The sequence below is a fragment of the Poromitra crassiceps genome (assembly GCF_964638095.1).
Source record: "Poromitra crassiceps genome assembly, chromosome: 1".
NCBI lineage: Eukaryota > Metazoa > Chordata > Actinopteri > Beryciformes > Melamphaidae > Poromitra > Poromitra crassiceps.
The window spans coordinates 89,733,887-89,755,202 of record NC_139623.1 but is presented as its reverse complement, the minus strand read 5'-3'; the positions used below and the strand labels follow the sequence as shown (position 1 = coordinate 89,755,202).

Below are 21,316 nucleotides of genomic sequence, written 5' to 3'. Positions count from 1 at the left end.
TTTGGGGACTTATACTATTTCCCCTTTTTATATTTGGTCTGATCTGCAGTATATCAAACAACAATATCAGGCTATCTTGGCTCAGTTGTTATGGGATCGAGCAGGTTGCATTTTCCCAAGCTTTGTCTGAGGGGAGTCCCAGTCTCAGACTTTGAAAACCCCTGGGGCCGGTTGCACAAAGCACCTTAAGTTAAGATTTTCCATAGGGTCCGAGTTAAGGTGTCCATAAAATAAAATTGGTTGCACAAAACACCCTTAAATCTTCTCCTTAAGGTTAAACATTTTAAGGAAAACATAAGCACAAGATTTAAGGGTGTTTTGTGCAGCTAATTCTATTTTATGGACACCTTAACTCGGACTCTAAGGTGCTTTGTACAACTGGCCCCTGGTCTAAGGCAAGGGTTAACTGCCCATATTGCCCTCCTGTAAGATTTCCCTATGGTACTCTAGCCTAGCGGTCATATGGTCTAGCCTCTAGCGGTTAGGATTCCTGCTTTTCACCCAGGCGGCCCGGTTTCGACTCCCACTATGGGATCAACTGTTTAAGGAATTTCCCCTTTGGGATTAATAAAGGTACCTACCACCTACCCTGAGTAAATTCCTGCCTTGGTGGCCTATAGGCTCACTTAAACAGACTAGCACTTCTGACATGATGACCCATACAAATGGGTCCAAGACCTTCTTCTAGATCCCAAACCATAATTTAAGAAACCCTGGTCCACTATCTGGTGTTAAACCTCGAAGGAATACTATAACCTCAATTTATAATATATCATACTGTAAGTGGAGGTTTCACAAGTAACCTCCCTCATAGTCACACTTCATAAATGAAGCAAAGTGTATGATAGCTGAAGTATATTTCTAAAAGATAACTATGTTAAAATGAAAGTCAAAGACAAAACTACAGTACATAGGCTACACTGTAGAAACAAAAACGGTGAATGAAAGTGCTTGTACTCTACCAGAGTTGTGAAGGTGAAGACAAGAGAAAAACAAGTCCTTGTTATATTTATTACACAAAAAGAACAGCAAAGGTATCACTTTCATCATATGATTCACCACGTTTACCCAACAGACTGTACTACTCAACTGAGTCATGTCTTTACCCAACAGACTGTACTACTCAACTGAGTCATATCTTTATCCAACAGCTGAACTACTCAACCGAGTCATGTCTTGATATGTGAATAGTCAGTTAGTAAAAGTAGAAAAGTTTTTTTTTTCCATTTTTCTTGTAGCCTACAGTAAGCATCATTATTATATAAAAGCAGGCTCTCATGAATGAGATTCCATATTGAGAGACATTTTGGAAAACAACAGCAATGGGTGAAGAACAAAAATAAAGGCAATAAAAACAATCAATTTAATTTTCAAATTAAAAATCTCTATATAAAGAAAACAGCCTTTGGTACAAAGTTAGAAAAAAATGAATCTATCTGGTGTTATCAAGTAAATATAAATATAATAGTTGTTTCTGTATTGTTGCAATTATGTAAAATGTAAAGCCAGCCATGAATGTAAAGCAAAATGATTTTAGTCACAGGCAAGGTACAGTCAAGGCATAAAGTAATACTCAGAAGGCAGAAAACCAACACTGCTTCATCCACCGTACTGAGAAAAGTGATGTTACGGAAAACTTTACTCCAAAATAACTGCCTTGAATCCAATGATTCTGTATTTTTGTAATGAGCAGACAAAACATGTTGCCCACAAAACAGATCATAGCCTACTGGACGTGCTGGAGAGGACAGATTCATTTGGATGATGTAGATTACAAATTGTAGACCATTTTTTAGCAGGAGCTAGCATCACTTTATATGGTACATAAAAGAACATAGGGATTATTGAAGGGTCCACTTTAGGCAGATCTGCAAGGCTACACTAGTCAAAGCTAGGATCCAGACCTGAGCATATAGGAGATCAATTCAGATGGACATGAACTTAGGGTGCACTTCATGTAATTTTCAGGATTTCACAGTCCTTTGAGGGCTACACATGTTGGCCTATCATGTTAACAAAGCACGCCTCCAAATATTTGAAACCGTTTCAGCTCTCTGTTTTCTTGCCCAGGTCGCTAGGCGCCACTTACATTCTAAAAAGGAGTTGGTGAACTCACAGCTAAAGCACTTCTGAATCGGTAGGAGTGAAGAAGCCGTCTGGATTTTGGTATGTATAAAGATAATGAAGAGTGGGAGGAGAGTCGAGGTTCGGGGGGTGAGAGGTCATGAGTGAAGGCATCTCGTTGGTTCGGACACTGGGTCTTGGCGGCGTTCAAATGATGACTGTCTCCATGTGAAAAGCGTGCGAGTAAGCAAAGGAGGAAATGTGTTTCTGGAGGGCGGCGGGTGGTGGCACGACGGGGGTGGTGGAGGGAGAAGAGGAGGATGAGGAGGAGGAAGATGGGGAGCGGCTGGCCCAGCGGGCGGGGAGGCGTCGGTTGGCGGGGCGGGCGGGCCTCGAGAAGCTCTTCTGGGGAGAAACAAATGAATTAACATTTAGGAGTATCACACCTTTCTATCAACAATCAAATTCACCAGCTCAGATACGTTACATTTTCTCACTTGTCCGATCTGTAGTCTTCTCGTCCCTAGGGAGAACAACAAGCATATTTCAAACAGGAACTTGTGAATGCATGAACCTATCCTGTGAGAAACAGAAGGAACAAATCCAATAGTCTCCAGTGAAAACTACAGAAGTAAATCCCATCCCTTTCAGTCTGATTCAGTCTCTAGTTACAGTGGCTTTGTGAGGCCAAATCAAATTGGCCTGATTATCGCTCCCACCGTTTCTGAAAACATCTGCATGACTTTAAAGCGGTTTAATCTGTAGCTTTGTGATTCTGGCGGCCTGCTGAGGGTATTCAGTCAGCTGGCTGTTTCCTGAGATATTTCTGTAATTACAACACAAAGGCCAGAAAACCTCTTCCACAAGAGGCCCTCAAGATGAAAGACAAGTTGTTGGGGGGACGGGTGGTGAGGGGGGTAGACGTCCTGCCAAGTTCACTTTGTGTGCCACACTACCAATTCCTTTTGTTAGGAGCCTTTCAGCAATGAAATGACCCAGATGCCCAGATTCTAATAGCAGCTTTGGCCTGCTTCTGTCTCTGAGCACATACCAGAAATAAACATTCCCCCTGGATCTGTCCTCAGCCAAGGGCAATCACTGAGCATTTCAGAATGGAATGAAACAGAACGATATGTGTGAGGGCCTCCAGTAGGTCTGCTAGTGTAATTGGCCTTGCAAATGTACTTTGACAGATTATTCCAGTCAAAGTAAACTGGAGGCCTACATATGTTAACCGAAGAGAATGCTTGATAGCTTCTAAATGTAAATATTTGTACACCTGCTTGTGGGCGGCAGGGCATATGCGTAGCTGTGGGAGTGTGCGTAAAGTCTGTGTATACGGGACTCTACCCACCTGCACTGTGAGCCGCATTTCTTTCACACCTATGGCACTGTGGCTGCTGAGTTGTGCATGTGTGGTGTGTGTCTGTGTGGTGTGTGAAAAGTGTGTATGTCTAGGAAGAGGAGGCAAGGGTAGAGGGTCCATGTCCAGCATGCCCAACAGTTCAATGACATTCTCCTCCTGCCTGGGACTGAGGTTGGGACTTGAAACCATCTGCTGCTGTTGCTGGCTCTGGTTTTGTTGAGCTGCACTCTCATAACTCTTCAGAATCCTTTCCACCGCCCCGTAGTTGGACCGGGATCCCTCGGGCCGTGGGTAGGCAGCCAGGGTGAGGGGCTTCCAGGGGTGGTCAGTCATCACACGAGGCCCGGGTCTAGGGGTGTCAGACTGGGAAGAGGTAACAGACGTATGCCTTGGCTGTGCGGTCTGTCTTAGTCTGGCCTCAGGAGAAGGCTGCTGGGTTGAGGCACCGACCTTGGCTGGGTGAGGCCTCACTCCCTGGGGAATCTCCTTCTTAGTGTTGGACTCAGCCACATTCTGGGCTGCCTGGGTATTTGCAGGCAAGACAGGCTCAGAGAACAGAGTCTCTGTAGCTGCTGTGTGTTGTGTTTTCCTGGGAGGGCTGTTTGGCGTTTGAGCTTTGTGCTTGACCTCAGAATGGTGTGTGGCAGTGAGAGAGGTTACAGTGGTTGCCTCCCTGAACCTAACCTCTGACTGTTGGGGTGAAAGGTCACGAGGGACTTTCTGCTTCAGTCTGACACCCTGGCCTTGGGGCTCACATCCAGTCCCCCTTAATCGGACCTCAGGGTTCTGAAATGTGAGGTCGGAGGGGGACGGAGACAGTGTGACTTGAGGATGCACATTAATGATGCCAGAGGTGACCTCGGCACACTGTGGCCGAAGGTCAAAGTTCGTCTCTCTGGGTGGTGGGACCTCAACTGAGGAGGAAGAGGAGGCATCTGTTGGAGTAAAACTGTCCTCAACCCCATGCCCCATCTCAGCCTGAAACAGAGTTCGGTTGAACTCGGCTGTTTTCTGCTCCAGCATTATGTTCCTTCTGGAGCCCTGGAGGTTGGAGCAGGCAGGTGGTATTCCCAGAGAGGGCAAGAGCAAATCTACAGGTAATTCTTTGACCATGGGAGGCATTTGATGTCCCTCAGGGCGTTTCAGGTTGACAAAGGCAGGCCTGCAGTTTGGGCGTGTGTCTTTCACAGCAGTCAGTATGTTGACTTCAGAGAAGCTTTTCTGTTCAGGCATGTATGTAGACAACTTGCTGTTACTGAACTTGCTTGCATCATAGGACCAGCGGTTGTGGCAGCAGCCGACATTACAGTTAGAGTTAGAAGGTACGGAGCACGATGCTACCACACCGTGTGCCAGAACTTTACCCTCATTCTCTTGTAGCATTGCCTCAAACTTCCTCACAATGGATGGGCTGCTACACTTCCTGTCCACTAGAACACAGGGGCTGTGGCATCTCCTGCCTGTGATCATGGAGGATTCTGGGATGTGGAGTTCTGGCTCTGGGGGGGTGGGGCTGCCCAGACTCCAGGAAGAGGTGCGAGGAGGGACAGGTGGGGCTTCTGTATCCATCTCAGGAGGTATTGAGGGGGTTGTCTGATTGTCTCTATGACTGTCTGGTCCAGTGCTATTGGTTCTCCAGGATTCTGCCAGCACACTGTTGGCCCGTGAGGTGTTATCTGGTGTCATGGTGATCCAGTATTCCTTTTCCAAGGCCCGGAGGTCGTCGTAGATCTGGTTGAAGTCGCAGGGTGCTTCTTCTAGCTCCAGTCTGGTATTAACATGACCCAGCAGCATCTCCCTCTCCTCAGGGAGGTACAGGGATGCAGATCGATTCCTGAAGGAAATTAAACAAAATAGAAAAGTGCAATTATTCCAATTAGATTATTTTGCATGTTTAGAATTCATCTGTATTTTATCTCATGTACAGTATAGCTCATATTTCATATATTTTGTATCTCCTTTGTACATGTAAAAAGATCACTACATTATCTAATTTCACCAATAAGACAGTCACTGTTTGCACTAAAATAAACATTGTGATTGGATTAGAACTATGAAATGTACTGCTGCACATGTCGTGATAAAGATTAAGACCACCAAAACGTGACAAGTCTGATTAACTCATTGAGTGCCAAGGACGAGTATAGTCGTCAATTCGAATAGTGACGTAGAGTGCCAAAGACGACTAAAGTCGTCAATTGCGTTTTTTGACGGTGGGACGTGGATCAAAGCCTCGTGCATCTCCTGTAAAAATATTGTAGCTATTGAAGGTGTATAACCTATTTTACGGACCCATTAGGTGGCGACAGTGCTCTCCAGATTAGAGAAAGTTGAGGAAAAAAAGCAGAAAAAGCCCCGTGATGAAAGAGAAACCGATGTATGAGCCAGAGCGGCACAGATTGCTCTGGCTGCCTGGAGCCAACGTTAGCTGCGAACAGCAGTCAATCCGCTCCCACAAATGAGCCCTTCTGTCTCTGCTGCATACTGTAGTTTCTCCACACGATTAGGCGCCAGAAAATAAAACCAAAGCCAAACCATTCTCATGAGAATGGTTTGGCTTTTCAGTGTCGCGCTGGGAGCCGGCGCACAAGGCTGAGCGCTCCGAAAATAGACTGGGTGCAGCGCACTTTGAAACGCGCAGCAGAAAGCCTATAATCGGACGCAGCTTCATCCCAGCTCACAACCGAAACCCCAGAAACGCAGACGAACGCGAGCCCGATCCAGACTCCCCCGACGAGCGGCCGCCATCCGAACGTGGATCCGTAGGCAGCAGAGCCTGCCATAGCAGGCAGCAGGGACTCGCCTGACACACGCAGCAGCCAGCACAGCGAGCAGAGCCACCAGATACACTCCCACGGAGGAGGAGTTTGGAGTTGAGGGGGGTGTGGGTGCTGTTTATTGAAGGAAATTACTGTTCAGATGTTTCAGGTCAGAAAATATTAGCTTCAGAGTCAGTGAATGTGCTTGAAATGCTTCATTTCACAAAAGGCTTAATATCTCAGCTTCTAATTTGAAACGCCTCTTTTTGCTCAAAACAACCTATCTTCTCTGGCTCATAACTAAAGAACGGAAAATGGTATCAATAAACTTTTTTTTGCTGATGATACAATAGAGTCTCCTCGTTCTTTGTGCGTGTTCGGTGTTTACATAGTAATATCACACAATATTCTGTGGGCCTCGAGAAATCACTGAAAACGCTCTGAAACTCTGGCACTGGGAGCGTCCGTTCTCCAAAAGTGGCTGGCACTCAATGAGTTAAATTGTGTAATGATTGCCACTGACATGTTGGTGCCTGGAAGCTGACATAGCAATGGGAATTTACAGTATGTACCTCTTATCTCCAGTCTTCGTTCTGATCTCGTCCTGATAACTACAAAGCTCCTCGCTTACACGGGCTATCTCCTTCAGAGCCTGAGAGAGAGAAACAGACAGAGATGTAGGATACTGTGTATTACTGAGGGAAACAGAAACGTGACTTGAGAGGTTGTGTTCATGGCAGATAAAGAGGACTGTGTATTTAAAGCAAGGCATGATGGAATTAGATGTATGGCAGGGAATGATGGTGAAACAATAACATAGTGATAGCAAAGCAAAGGATTAAAGGGAAGAAATGGATAACGTGCATACTGCATACTGTATGCTGTGTTTTTAGCAAATAGAAAAATATTGCTGAACACACTCACAGCATTGAGAGCGGTGATGTTCTTCTTGTCGCTGCCATAACTCAGCTCTGTCCTGGGACTTTCTAGAGGACCAACATGGACATACTTCATGTTCCTCTGTAGCACAGCACATCCAGGAGCTCCATGTAAAATAGCCTTCAGATCTGCTGTATCCACAGCTTCCTTACTGTCAGTGAATGAGGCTCTCAGTTCATCTTCCAGGTTCTCCGGTTGTGCTCCATCATTCTGGGCAAATTGGCCACAGGGGCTGTTTCCTTGGAAAAAAGGGGAGTGGTGACTATCTCTGCCAGCACAACCACCATCACCGATGTTGCTGTGGCAGTAGAAAGCAGGAAATGGCAGGTGTTTGGGGGGTTCTGATTGGCTGCTACTGCTGAGGGGCTCAGAGCGCAATTGGTCACTGTGCAGACTGGAGCCGGTACTGGTTGAATGTATGCTCAGCCTAAGTGCAACGTCATCATCGTCCTGCATCCCAATGTCCACTCCGGTCTGTAGTGTGGTCCCCTCTCGCTTGGCCCTCACCTCACAGTACAGCTGGAGATAAGGAAAGGTCATGAAGATGTTGGTCAGCAATAGAGCAGTAGTAGAACACTCACTGAGTTGGGTTTAGTACTACTATTGATCTTATTTATACTCATTTATTTTTTCTATCTTATGTTGTATTAAAAATTATGATATCATTGTAATTACAATAACATACCGGTAAACATTGGCCCGTGATATCTAAAGTCATCCTTTGTCAAGATTACATTTTACAGGAGGACAATACAGAAAATCAACGTTACGGTTAAAGGAAGCAAGAACCAACTAAGAAAATCAAAGAAAATCAACAAATGCTATATTTTTTAGTCTAACTTCAAGTAACTTTATTATCCTATTAATTTAAAGCCAAGGACAGCTTTAGACCAGACTAATGTGTTGACAGAGGCTAAACAGCCTAAACAATGGCAACTCTTTCAGCAACAACTTTTCTTTCAATGGACACATTGAGACACATTGAGAGAGATGAAAAGAAGTGGGTCATAAATGAAAAGGTGAGATAGGGTAAAGGCTGGAAATGGCATGACATGGCAATTACATTACAAACAAACTCATACTTATTTTGGATCCACTGCTTGTGTCAAATGACAGAATGACTCTGGATAATGTGAAGCCAGCCTATATGGATCTGATGAACATATTTAAACCACAAAAGATATCAAAACAAACTTTGACCTCTAGCCTCCTACCACAGAATCCCCAAAATAAAAAATGACTTCAAGTTCACTGGGCTCCCTTCCCATCATGCAGTGTCTGGAGAGGACTACTGTTTTCCTCTGCCATTTTCTGGTCTCGGGGGCCAAATGAGAGCCACATGTTCTTTTCAAAGCAAATTGTTCCACCACCCTATCCAAGTTCTTTTGTATGACTTCCCTCATTAAAGCACTAATCTGCTTTTCTGAGAATGTCAGATTTTAATCCACTGGTAGACTTGGCCCTCGTCCCTTTCTCCATCTCTCTCCCTCTCTGAGTCCCTCTTTCTGAGTTACTGTGCTCCCATCCTCCTCTGCTCATAAATCTCTCTCCTCTAATCCAGAGGTTCTCAAATGTTTTTCAGCCAAGGACCCCTTACAAGATAGAAAATATACCGGGGACCCCGTCATTCTGATTTGTGATTTTGGGCTAAGCTTAATTGTTTCCACGGTAACGTGCTTGACTTTTAAATTTATATTTATTTTCCTTAAAACTTTTCGCGGACCCCCTGGCAAAGTGCCACGGATGCCTGCGGGTCCCCGGACCCCCATTTGAGAACCACTGCTGCTCCCCCTTTTCAGCCCTATGAGCTAACCTGATATAGCACAATTCTACTCGCCAAAAAAGCAAATCCATTTGAAAAACTCTTGTGTCACTTTCAGTCAGATTTGAACATGAATGGGTCTCTTTCAAAGACAGAAACTAGCGATGATGTTTAATTTATTCATTCAACAGTGAATGGGTGACATTATTCTTCTCCTTTATTACATAGCTGAAAGTAAAGAAAGACAGGGGGATGACGAGACAAACATCCTGGGCTGGAATTGAACCCAGGACGTTGCGGTTACATGGTACTAGAACAAAGTGCCCTTCGGGGGTTTCTAACTTTCCCCCTAACCTCTTCCTCCTGAAGGGCTGTGTGTGAAGTGTGTGTTGGACCATTTAGCCCAGTGGTTCTCAACTGGTGGGTCGCGACCCAAAAGTTGGTTGCGGGGCTGTTTTGAGTGGTAAGTGTGTGCAATGCATGATTCATTGTGGCCGACATTACTGTCTTTCAGAGGCTGTAGCGGCCTCATTTTTAAAGCAAGCCAAAGCCATTTCCAAAGGGGTTTTCAAGATTTCATTGATAACAGTAATCTACAGTTTGCTGACGTCACCTAGTACTATCAAATTTCTACCCCATTTCAACCAATCATATCACGACATGGCAGCTGTCAATCAAATCTTCATTTCAGGATAATTTTCTCTTCCAAAAGAAAGAGAAAATGGCACCTAGTGCCTGTCATCTGGCAGAATTCCTATCCCATAAACTAACTACTAACTTGGCCAATTGTATGAAACATGAACAAAAAACAAAAACGGTAATGTCTAAGAATGCAAAGAAATGTAACTGGCTCATTAAAATGCGCATTCTAGGAATATTATTTACATTTATAGCGATAATGGCGCCAGGGGTCGCACCTCGGAGATTCCAGGCTGACGGGCTGCACTCTCCGCTCGGCAACACGAAGGCAGCTGGCTGCCTGCGGCTCGCTGAGCTCCACTCAGCCACTAACCTCGTGTCAGCAGGTTCTTCCCGAGGGGAGCGCCACAACACGCTGAATCCCACTCGATTTGGAGGCGGAACACGCCAGGATTGGCCAAAGCCCAATCCAGTCCCCAGAATTGTCAAATAAAATCATCTACATGATACTATGACCCGCCTCTCAACCTGTCATCTCAGACAAATTATGTTTTCAGTCTGAAACGGACTCAGACGCACGCGACGAACGGGTTCAGTTCGACTTTAACCTCTCACCTCAATATATCTGAATGAGAATGGGTTCTATGGGTACCCACAAGTATCCCCTTTACAGAAATGCCCACTTTATGCTAATCCCATGCTGTTTTTGACACACACACACACACACACACACACACACACACACACACACACACACACATACACACACACACACACACACACACACACACACACACACACACACACACACACACACACACACACAACCAATCAAAAATGCAATTTTTTGCATGCAGTATTAATGTGTTACTTTCACCTAGTCCAGCGGTTTTCAAAGTGTGAGGCGCACCTACCCTGGGGGGCGCGAGCCAACTTCAGGGGAGGCGCGCGTGACATGACATGGAAAAATCAGAGAGAAGAAAATGCACAGCCAACTTAAGTTGGCCGTGCTGCCTGCACAATAGCTGCGCACAAATCACCCGGAGGCGGAGCGCCCACAGTCTGGCTGCCTCTGTTGAGGTGAGCTCAGGCTGAGCTCATGCTGGCCGACGAGAAACCAGGGAGAAGGAAATCGCGATTTTTAAAAATGCATGTTTCACAAATCCGATCGCGGCAGTTCTTTGTATGTGCATCAAACACGTACAGTATATGCTCATGTTTTTGTATCTGTTGGAGAGCTATTTCTGACACATTTTACAAGATTGATGGGGCTGGGGAACTGTCTGTCCACACTGGCCGGCCTGGCTGCAGACACAGTCCATAGTCAATGGGTTGAACATGCAGAGAACGCAACATTTACAGTCGATACACTGCACACGGTGGGTATCCCGCTAGTTATAATAAAGATGTGTTAACGGAAAATGATTAAAAGTCCTTCAGAGTGGATAAAGATGTTTAAAATGTTTAAAAGAAGATATTTGAAAAAAGTAGGATAAATACGTTTTAAAATCTTAAAGAATATAGGATAAAGATGTTTACAACATTTTTGGAACTCGTTATGCCCGAGTGGAGCATACAACATAATAGTAATAGTGGCAAGCTAGAGGCGCAGCTGTCTATATGTTATCTGAGGGGAGGCTTGCACTTTGAAAACCCTTGGCCTAGTCTATTTGAATACTTCTGCATACTGGGGTCCCTAGGCAGTCTTGGAATTGCATAAATTTGATATGACTGGGAAGCCGAGACTTTTTTGGACTCAATGAGCTGAACTACAGTATATTCATGTGTGATGTTAGTCCCCATAGTAACCATTTCATTGTCATGAGACATGGGGAAATTCACTTCTTGAAACCATGAAAAAGTGGGCAGTCACTATTGAGCTGTATGGCAGATCCCCCTCCTCTCTCCTTCCCCCTTCCTCCCCTCCTCTCCTTAGCAGCTGCACTGACCAGCCATATTGTTTTGACAGTGTTGATGGTGAACAGGATGTGTAGGAGGGAAGTGTTATGGTGCACACTGTAATCACCTCAGTGTATAGGAGGCCATATATCCCACGCTAATTGTGCAAACCTCCTGAGGATGACAGACCATAAAATGTGCGCATAAGAACCAAAACAAAAGAACTATTTTTGTGAAGTTGGAATTACCAGCTTCTATATGTGAAGTACAATTCTGAGACATCAAGGATTTAACATGTCAGCTGGTTAAACTGTTACTTAATTTATCTTTTTATGTACTGTATGTAATCACATTTTTCTTCCAGCTCAAAGTTGAGGGGGAAAAAGCCATTTAGAACCTTATAATTCCAAGCTCATGAAATATAAGATTTCATTAAAAAAATGCTATAGGCCTACATACATTTTTAAAAAGAAATATCTTAAGTTCATCATTCAATAAACTGCTAAAATATGAGGATCCAGTCTGAAAGAAGTGTTATCCACTAACCTCTGGTAACATTATGTGTGATCTATACCTCTGGTAACATTATGTGTGATCTATACCTCTGGTAATATTATGTGTGATCTATACCTCTGGTAACATTATGTGTGATCGATACCTCTGGCAACATTATGTGTGATCTATACCTCTGGTGACATTATGTATGATCTATACCTCTGGTAACATTATGTGTGATCTATACCTCTGGTAACATTATGTATGATCTATACCACTGGTAACATTATGTGTGATCTATACCTCTGGTAACATTATGTGTGATCTATACCTCTGGTAACATTATGTATGATCTATACCACTGGTAACATTATGTGTGATCTATACCTCTGGTAACATTATGTGTGATCTATACCACTGGTAACATTATGTGTGATCTATACCTCTGGTAACATTATGTATGATCTATACCTCTGGTAACATTATGTGTGATCTATACCTCTGGTAACATTATGTGTGATCTATACCTCTGGTAATATTATGTATGATCTATACCTCTGGTAACATTATGTATGATCTATACCTCTGGTAACATTATGTGTGATCTATACCTCTGGTAACATTATGTGTGATCTATACCTCTGGTAACATTATGTGTGATCTATACCTCTGGTAACATTATGTGTGATCTATACCTCTGGTAACATTATGTGTGATCTATACCTCTGGTAATATTATGTATGATCTATACCTCTGGTAACATTATGTGTGATCTATACCTCTGGTAACATTATGTGTGATCTATACCTCTGGTAACATTATGTGTGATCTATACCTCTGGTAACATTATGTATGATCTATACCTCTGGTAACATTATGTATGATCTATACCTCTGGTAACATTATGTATGATCTATACCTCTGGCAACATTATGTGTGATCTCTATACCTCTGGCAACATTATGTGTGATCTATACCTCTGGTAACATTATGTGTGATCTATACCTCTGGTAACATTATGTGTGATCTATACCTCTGGTAACATTATGTGTGATCTATACCTCTGGTAACATTATGTGTGATCTATACCTCTGGTAACATTATGTGTGATCTATACCTCTGGTAACATTATGTATGATCTATACCTCTGGTAACATTATGTATGATCTATACCTCTGGTAACATTATGTATGATCTATACCTCTGGTAACATTATGTATGATCTATACCTCTGGTAACATTATGTATGATCTATACCTCTGGTGACATTATGTGTGATCTATACATCTGGTAACATTATGTGTGATCTATACCTCTGGTGACATTATGTATGATCTATACCTCTGGTAACATTATGTATGATCTATACCTCTGGTGACATTATGTATGATCTATACCTCTGGTAACATTATGTGTGATCTATACCTCTGGTGACATTATGTATGATCTATACCTCTGGTAACATTATGTATGATCTATACCTCTGGTGACATTATGTATGATCTATACCTCTGGTAACATTATGTATGATCTATACCTCTGGTAACATTATGTGTGATCTATACCTCTGGTAACATTATGTATGATCTATACCTCTGGTAACATTATGTGTGATCTATACCTCTGGTAACATTATGTGTGATCTATACCTCTGGTAACATTATGTATGATCTATACCTCTGGTAACATTATGTATGATCTATACCTCTGGTAACATTATGTATGATCTATACCTCTGGTGACATTATGTATGATCTATACCTCTGGTGACATTATGTATGATCTATACCTCTGGTAACATTATGTATGATCTATACCTCTGGTAACATTATGTATGATCTCTATACCTCTGGTAACATTATGTGTGATCTATACCTCTGGTAACATTATGTATGATCTCTATACCTCTGGTAACATTATGTGTGATCTATACCTCTGGTAACATTATGTATGATCTCTATACCTCTGGTAACATTATGTGTGATCTATACCTCTGGTGACATTATGTATGATCTATACCTCTGGTGACATTATGTATGATCTATACCTCTGGTAGCATTATGTATGATCTATACCTCTGGTGACATTATGTATGATCTATACCTCTGGTAACATTATGTATGATCTATACCTCTGGTAACATTATGTATGATCTATACCTCTGGTAACATTATGTATGATCTATACCTCTGGTAACATTATGTATGATCTATACCTCTGGTAACATTATGTATGATCTATACCTCTGGTAGCATTATGTATGATCTATACCTCTGGTAGCATTATGTATGATCTATACCTCTGGTAACATTATGTATGATCTATACCTCTGGTAACATTATGTGTGATCTATACCTCTGGTAACATTATGTATGATCTATACCTCTGGTGACATTATGTATGATCTATACCACTGGTAACATTATGTGTGATCTCTATACCTCTGGTAACATTATGTATGATCTATACCTCTGGTAACATTATGTATGACAAATACTGTTCAAATGGATTTGAGTCAAAACGTCTACAATACATGATATAATTTAAAAAATGCAAAGGAACCTCTGCTGACCATATATAATTTATCCTTATAAGCTTACAGTTATAATTAGGGTTAACCATAATCAGTCAGAACAGCTGCTATAAACAATATTCAGTGCACTGAGTGAATTCACTTAGTGAATGAAACGGCGATATTCTCATCATCCATCATCAGCCTGTCAATAGTGGTGAATTTTGATACTGTTATGATGGTTTGTGGTTTATATAAATGTTGATGTAAATGAATCAAAATATATATATACTGTACCATCTAAGAAAATGCAGACATGCGTGCGCACACACACAAACGCGCGCACGCACGCACGCACGCACACACACACACACACACACACACACACACACACACACACACACACACACACACACACACACACACACACACACACACACACACACACACACACACACACACACACACACACACACACACACACACACACACACAGGGCTGTATTACTGAACGGGCGTACCGGGCCCAGGCCCAGGGGCCCGAGAGCTCAGGGGGCCCATGAGCTAGAGTCTCTTCGCAGGCCGCCTGTGAAGAGACTCTAGCTCATGGGCCCCCTGAGCTCACTTCGCAGCTGAGACTCTAGCTTATGGGCCCCTGAGCTCACTTCGCAGGCGGCCTGCGAAGAGACTCTAGCTCAGGGGTGCCCAAATTCTTTCCCATGAAGGGCCAAAACTCAATGTGGGTGGAGGGCCGAGGGCCAAAAATAAACGTTGTGGAATTACATTAAAATGTATTGTGTTTTATAGAAAATTAACATTCTAAATCTAAAATAACATTTCAATATAATAATCTACTTTTTATCTGTTTGGGAATTGTAATAATTTGCAATTGGTTATATATATTAAAAAAAAAACATCTGCATTTGTGGGGAGCTTAAACATTTAATCAGTAAACACCCAGTTAAAAACAGTTGTATTTTCCACCTTTGTAATCAAGAGAGAAATTTGACTTAATTCACAACTTGAAAAATCCTCAAGGTACTTTGAAAATCAGCTTTATTGTCCATCTTTTGTAAACAATTTGCCATGACAATTTGCAGGGATGCAATCTCAGGAGTGAACACAGTATATCCGCAGCCACATTCAGACACTGTTTCACAAAGTCACCACATGAAAAAGCGTGTCCACCCTTTGCAATCAGTGCAGATATCTGATAACTTGCCCGAGTTGCATTCTGGATTTAAAAAAATCAGGGCAATTTTTTTTTTTTTTTTTTTTTTGCGCTGTGAGGGGGGGCCCGTGAGGGGGGCAGGCCCAGGGGCCCATGAAATCATAATCCGTCTATGCACACACACACACACACACACACACACACACACACACACACACACACACACACACACACACACACACACACACACACACACACACACACACACTTTTGTATTACTGTACTTGTGAGGACTTTGCCTTGACTGCACTCATTCCCAAACCCTAGCTTAACCCTCTAAACTACATGCCTCTCACCCTTTCCCTTACTCTCACTTAACCTTAAACGTTAACGCGAAACTTAAACGCAAGTCATCCTAACCATAAATCAGCACTTTGAGAAACTGAGCAATGTCCTCACTTTCAAAGATTTTTGTCATCTTTCTATTGTATCCTTATGAGCACATTTGGTACAAGAATATGCTCTCACACACACACACACACACACACACACACACACACACACACACACACACACACACACACACTCACCTCCTCTATCTTCCTCTGCATGTCTCTCAGCTGGCTCTCCCACTCCCTCCTCTCCGTGTCGAACCTCTCCAGCATCTCGGCTTTCTCCCTCGACCAGTCCCTCTCGTTGTGCTCCAGGCGGCAGCGCAGGTCCATGGCCGCCGAGCACGTGTCCGCCAGGAGCCTCCGCTGCTCCTCCCTCTCCTGGCGGAACGTTGAGGTCGAGGTCTCCCGGGAATATGCCACAGAGCCAGGACCCGCTCCTGACTGGACCCCTCCACTCATCAACCCCCCACCTTCTCTAGCCTCCAACTGGACAGAAGGAAAGAAAGAGGGGGAGGAGTGCAGAGAGGGTAGAGGAGGAGAGAAAACAGAGCGGGGTGGGGAAGAAGCGTGGGAGAGACAGCGGGGAGAAGAGATGGAGCCGGAAGAAGGAAGGGAGAGAAGAAAAACAGACAGAATAGGAATTAAGAGAATGAAGGAGCGGCAGGAAGAGAAGGTGGAGGAGTGGGGGAACCCACAGGGACGAGTGAGTGGGTTCAGAGGGGGGAAGAGGTTCACGGACAGTCACTTCTCTCTGGCACTGCTTTAACACAGGACAGGATACAGTGCAGGATATGACAGATCCAAGCACAGTAAAAAGATGTCTGCAGAGGATGCACGTGGCTGCAGTCACAGAGCAGCAGTGTTTGGAGAAAACCTGACTCGCACGGAATCTGAAATATACGTTTGTTTAGCTCAAGCCTCAAGTTTCTCGTTTCTGTTTGACATGACAGTAGCCTACTGAATGCTGTGGTTAGCCTCTCTTCATTTCTCGACCCTTTAGCCAAAAGAGAGGAGTTTGTGGCGGACTGGTGCCACCTGGGTTCAATTCCCGCCTGGGACCCTGTGAGCGCTGATGGTGTGTCCCCCCTCCGATGTCCCCAGTGCCCTCTGCCAAGGCGGGCTATCTCGTCAAAAGGACCTTTCTGTGTGGAGTTTACCCCCCCCCCAAAATACAAAATAAATTCAAACCCCCATTCACTGCCATTGTCCTCACGGGGGCATTAAACGATAACATAACTTAAAGGAACTACAGACTTTACAACTTGATAATATCTAAGTTGTATCTATCTATCTATCTTGACATTTTGGTTATCTTGTTTCTAGCTTTAGATGAGATGATCATGTTCAGGAATCCACCCTGAGCCGTCCAAAACCACAGGGATAACATATAGGAATTGTTGAACTGAGAGGCATTCCTCTTAAAGTATTTAAAGCTAAGGGTGGGTATGGAGAAACCAGTCCACGCTTTCTGTGGTCAATGTTGGTGTAGTAAAAAGAAGACAAATATGTACTGTAGGGTTTGGACCAGGAATGAGCCCAAGACAACGCCTGTGTGTGTGTGTGTGTGTGTGTGTGTGTGTGTGTGTGTGTGTGTGTGTGTGTGTGTGTGTGTGTGTGTGTGTGTGTTAGAAAGAGAGAGAATGCATATGTGCATGTCTGTGTGTGTATTTGTTTGTTAGAAAGAGAGAGAATGCATATGTGCATGCCTGTGTGTGTGTGTGTGTGTGTGTGTGTGTGTGTGTGTTTGTTAGAAAGAGAGATAATGCATATGTGCATGCCTGTGTGTGTGAGTGTGTGTGTGTGTGTGTGTGTGTGTGTGTGTGTGTGTGTGTGTGTGTGTGTGTTTGTTAGAAAGAGAGAGAATGCATATGTGCATGCATGCGTGTGTGTGTGTGTGTGTGTGTGTGTGTGTGTGTTTTCAGTATTCAGATACAGACATTGAGCGAGGGCTTCTCACAGGCCTGGGTTATGGTGCTATTTGTGCCTGTGGCCTGGGGTCATGAAATGATGGTGTAGGAAACAAGACAAGCCTTTCTGTCTGTCTGTGGCTCTTCTGAAAGTTATCCACAATTACACATGCATGATGACGGCTGCTGTCCACAGTCTATTTAAGCACCCAAAGGTACACAAACAGTGAAAGAGCAAAGAAGAAGTCAAGAGCTGCACTGGCAAGGCGTCTGCGCACTAAAGGGGAAATAGTGTACAAGAGGATTACTGTTAGGGCTGGGCAATACCTTACGTCTAAAAGTCAATGGGATTTTTGTAATGGGATTTTGGTTAAATGCATGAAATAAGGTATGTGGTTAACAAACGTTTATGAAACGACTGTGTTCAGCAAGATAATCTTAACAAATGATGACCACTTTTATGATTTTCAAAGCATAATACTTTTCTTTTTTTGAAATGTGATTTTGAGAAAATGCTTCAAATTCATAAAAGTGGTCTGAGTTATCATTCTAGCACGGAATGTCCAGTTTTAAGCTTGCTATCATCCAACCAGCGTGTTGGTCAGGGTTGCCAGGTCTGTGTGAAAACGATCCCAAAACGATCCCAACGGAATTCAACCAGCGGCAACAGTTCAAAAGTAGCCAAATTCAGAAGCAGTCAGCACATAAAACACTGCATCCATGCATCCATCCATCTTCAACCGCTTATCCGGGCTCGGGTCACGGAGGTAGCAGTTCCAGCAGGGGACCCCAAACTTCCCTTTCCCTGGCCCCATAATGACAATGGCCGGGTTTCCCAAAAGCTTCTTAATGCTAACAAGCTTCTTAGACCCTTCTTAAGGCTCCACGGGAGGGGTCTAAGAAGCTTCTTAGCGCTAAGAAGCTTTTGGGAAACCCGGCCATCATCAGTCACATCACACAATGATTGTAGGGCATCATGCCCGTCATGCCCCAGGCATGACATCAGCAGTGTGTATGACATCATCAGTTGGGGGTGTCTGTCTGCATGCTCACTTGATGGATTGTGTTTGTTTACTAATATGACATTTTAGTCATATTAGTAGCCGTCTCCTGCTACTCTTGGCCACCCTCTCTGTCACTGTACGGTAGAGGGTATATAAAGGTAACTGTGTCACCATGGTGTCCCACTATAAATAGCAGAAACACCGCCAAGACTTTGCAATGTCACATTCCTCTGGGAGGTGGGAGGAGGAGCGAAGTGGAGGAGGGGGGGGGGGGGGGGGGGGGGGCGCTGGCTGCTGCTGAGGCAAAGTGACATGTCTCTTGCCGCCAGCAGCTTTCATAAATCAGTGGCATGCAGAGAAATTCGCCTAGAAATATCCTGCCATGAGACCTCTGCCTGGGACCTTGGATGCTTGCTTGGTATTTGGGGGTAGCGGTGCCGAGAAGACTGTGGAGACACACATAGATACTTCCACAGGCCCACTGTGGAGACAGGGTGTGTGTTCGCAAAGACATAGAAGAATCAAATAAAATAAATCTTCAGAATAAGTATGACTGGGAGCCTTTATGCATGGATACTCTTACCGTATGTTCAGACTGGAGGTGAGGAAGCACGAGTGACACAGCAGAAAGCTGAAATTATGTGTGGCTCTGCTTCGGCATCAGCGTTTCCGCTAGCACTCACAGCTGCAGGACATGGTGTCCTTTAAGATTTAAAATAAAGGACAAATGGTATAAATTCAGGACACATTAAATCTGTGTTTATTGAGCTTAAAAAGCTACGCTGCGCTATGTGGTGTGGCGATGGTCCAGCTGGTCATCTCGTCCAGGCGGAAAACACTAGCGTCCCGATAATATAATAGATGCATCCACGTTAGCAAGCAGGCAGAAACACTAGCCTAGCAGGCGGAAAACACTAGCCTCTACAATAGCATCAGGCTACAGTTCTACAGACTACAAGCAGGCTAATAAGAGTACTAGAAAATAGTAGACTTGGCTTGCTTTGGGTAGCTACCCACTAAGTTAAGAGGAAAACACACGCGCTATAGACGGTTTTCACCTGTGTGTTGCGCAATAGCCACAACTCCTCGGCACGGCTGTAATCAGACACGAATTATAAACTGGAAACCGGAGTACGTTATAAACGTTATGAATATAGTCACGTTATAAACAACTAACCAACGCTGGGGGTCCGTATGGAAACAGTGTTACTCGAAATGGTTAAAAGTTAAATCAATTTCGTCATTCAGTGGTTCATTACTTTACTGCCATGTAAAGTAACTAACGTTAGCCGCTAGCAGCATTAGCCACAGTATCCGTCTATATCAGTGCCCCAGTGCACAGCAGCGAGTGCAACCATCCATGAGCGCAACACAAACCTCACTGCACTGTCAAAATCCCAACACTCAGTCCCGCCCAGCTGCCCACTTAGTCAATAGCATTTTAGAGAAACGTGATGTACCTCTCTAAACTGATCAATCAGAAGCAGGTAAAGACGAGCTATAACTATATTGTTACCAAACTATAAAGTGACAGGTCAATATTCTTGACTCGGGGTTTAACCCGGGGTTACAATAATTAATAGCATCAGGACTCCGGACATAATTTACAGGCACGGTGTCCTGCAGATTTTAATTTACAGGTTTTTGATTAATTTTAAAGGCCAATGTCCTGCAATTACGGGACAACGGAAACCCTGTTCGGCATTCTTAATCCTTTTGCACCAGGCTTGGCAGCCAACATGACCATGCCTTCTTTGTGCAATCTTGCTTTTAGAAGCTTTTGTGCAGATGTCATTGGTCACGACACGCGATCTGGTAATTGTCAGCCCATTCAATCGTCGTTATCAGCGTCTTATCACCCCATTCCTATCGGCCAGTAGGGCCCTACTGACCTGCTAGTAGGCGCAGAAGGTCGTTGTTTTATTTGCCTAAATATAAAGTTGTTTGATAACGGCCATTGAAACCTACTGAAACCTCCTAGCAGGTTTATCAGCGATAGGAATGGGGCTGATGACGAACCTACTGAATCTATGGGTGACAACAGTCAGATCGGGTGGTCATGAGGACCCAACGGACATTTTTTCCTGCTGTAAATAACGCTGGAAGCTGATTGGCTTTGGCTGAACTGCATCAGGGGAATTTCTCCCTCGTGTTGAAATGTATCGCCTTTTTACCTCAAAGTGTAGTTCTTCTTGCTGCCTCTGAATGAGCAATGATCTACAGCATACATGGGCAAACTACGGCCCGGGCGCCACCTGTGTGGCCCGCGATGGAATTGCAAAAAAAAAAAAAATTTTTTTTTACACAGTGCACCTGAAGCAACATGCAAGATACCCGCTGAATAAGTGTCCAAATGTTCATGTCATTCTGTCATAGCATTTCAGTCTGGAATATGGAATATCTTT

General features: G+C 43.8%; 1 protein-coding gene across 3 annotated transcripts; it reads right to left on the bottom strand.

The window, feature by feature from the left end:
* Positions 1-1,008: 1,008 nt before the first annotated feature.
* LOC310780167 (uncharacterized protein) lies at positions 1,009-16,396 on the bottom strand. 3 transcript variants are annotated; one of them, XM_083640736.1, is made up of 6 exons: positions 16,196-16,396; positions 7,114-7,647; positions 6,762-6,841; positions 3,419-5,264; positions 2,552-2,587; positions 2,341-2,469 (listed from the first exon to the last, which is right to left on the bottom strand). In XM_083640736.1, the coding sequence occupies exons 1-5, from the start codon at positions 16,328-16,330 to the stop codon at positions 2,558-2,560; spliced, it is 2,625 nt and encodes an 874-aa protein (XP_083496862.1). In that variant the 5' UTR covers positions 16,331-16,396; the 3' UTR covers positions 2,341-2,469; positions 2,552-2,557. The 3 variants fall into 3 exon arrangements, with proteins under 3 accessions (XP_083496861.1, XP_083496862.1, XP_083496863.1); XM_083640737.1 differs by having other exon boundaries at positions 2,371-2,466; XM_083640735.1 differs by lacking the exon at positions 2,552-2,587 and having other exon boundaries at positions 1,009-2,469.
* Positions 16,397-21,316: the final 4,920 nt, after the last annotated feature.

Excerpts from the sequence above, each read along its gene's own strand:
- LOC310780167 (XM_083640735.1), bottom strand. The coding sequence starts at position 16,330 with ATGGACCTGCGCTGCCGCCTGGAGCACAACGAGAGGGACTGGTCGAGG. Across the intron at positions 7,648-16,195 it reads TGCAGAGGAAGATAGAGGAG|CTGTACTGTGAGGTGAGGGC; the intron begins GTGAGTGTGTGT and ends CCTTATCTCCAG. Across the intron at positions 6,842-7,113 it reads ACATCACCGCTCTCAATGCT|GCTCTGAAGGAGATAGCCCG; the intron begins GTGAGTGTGTTC and ends TCTCTCTCTCAG.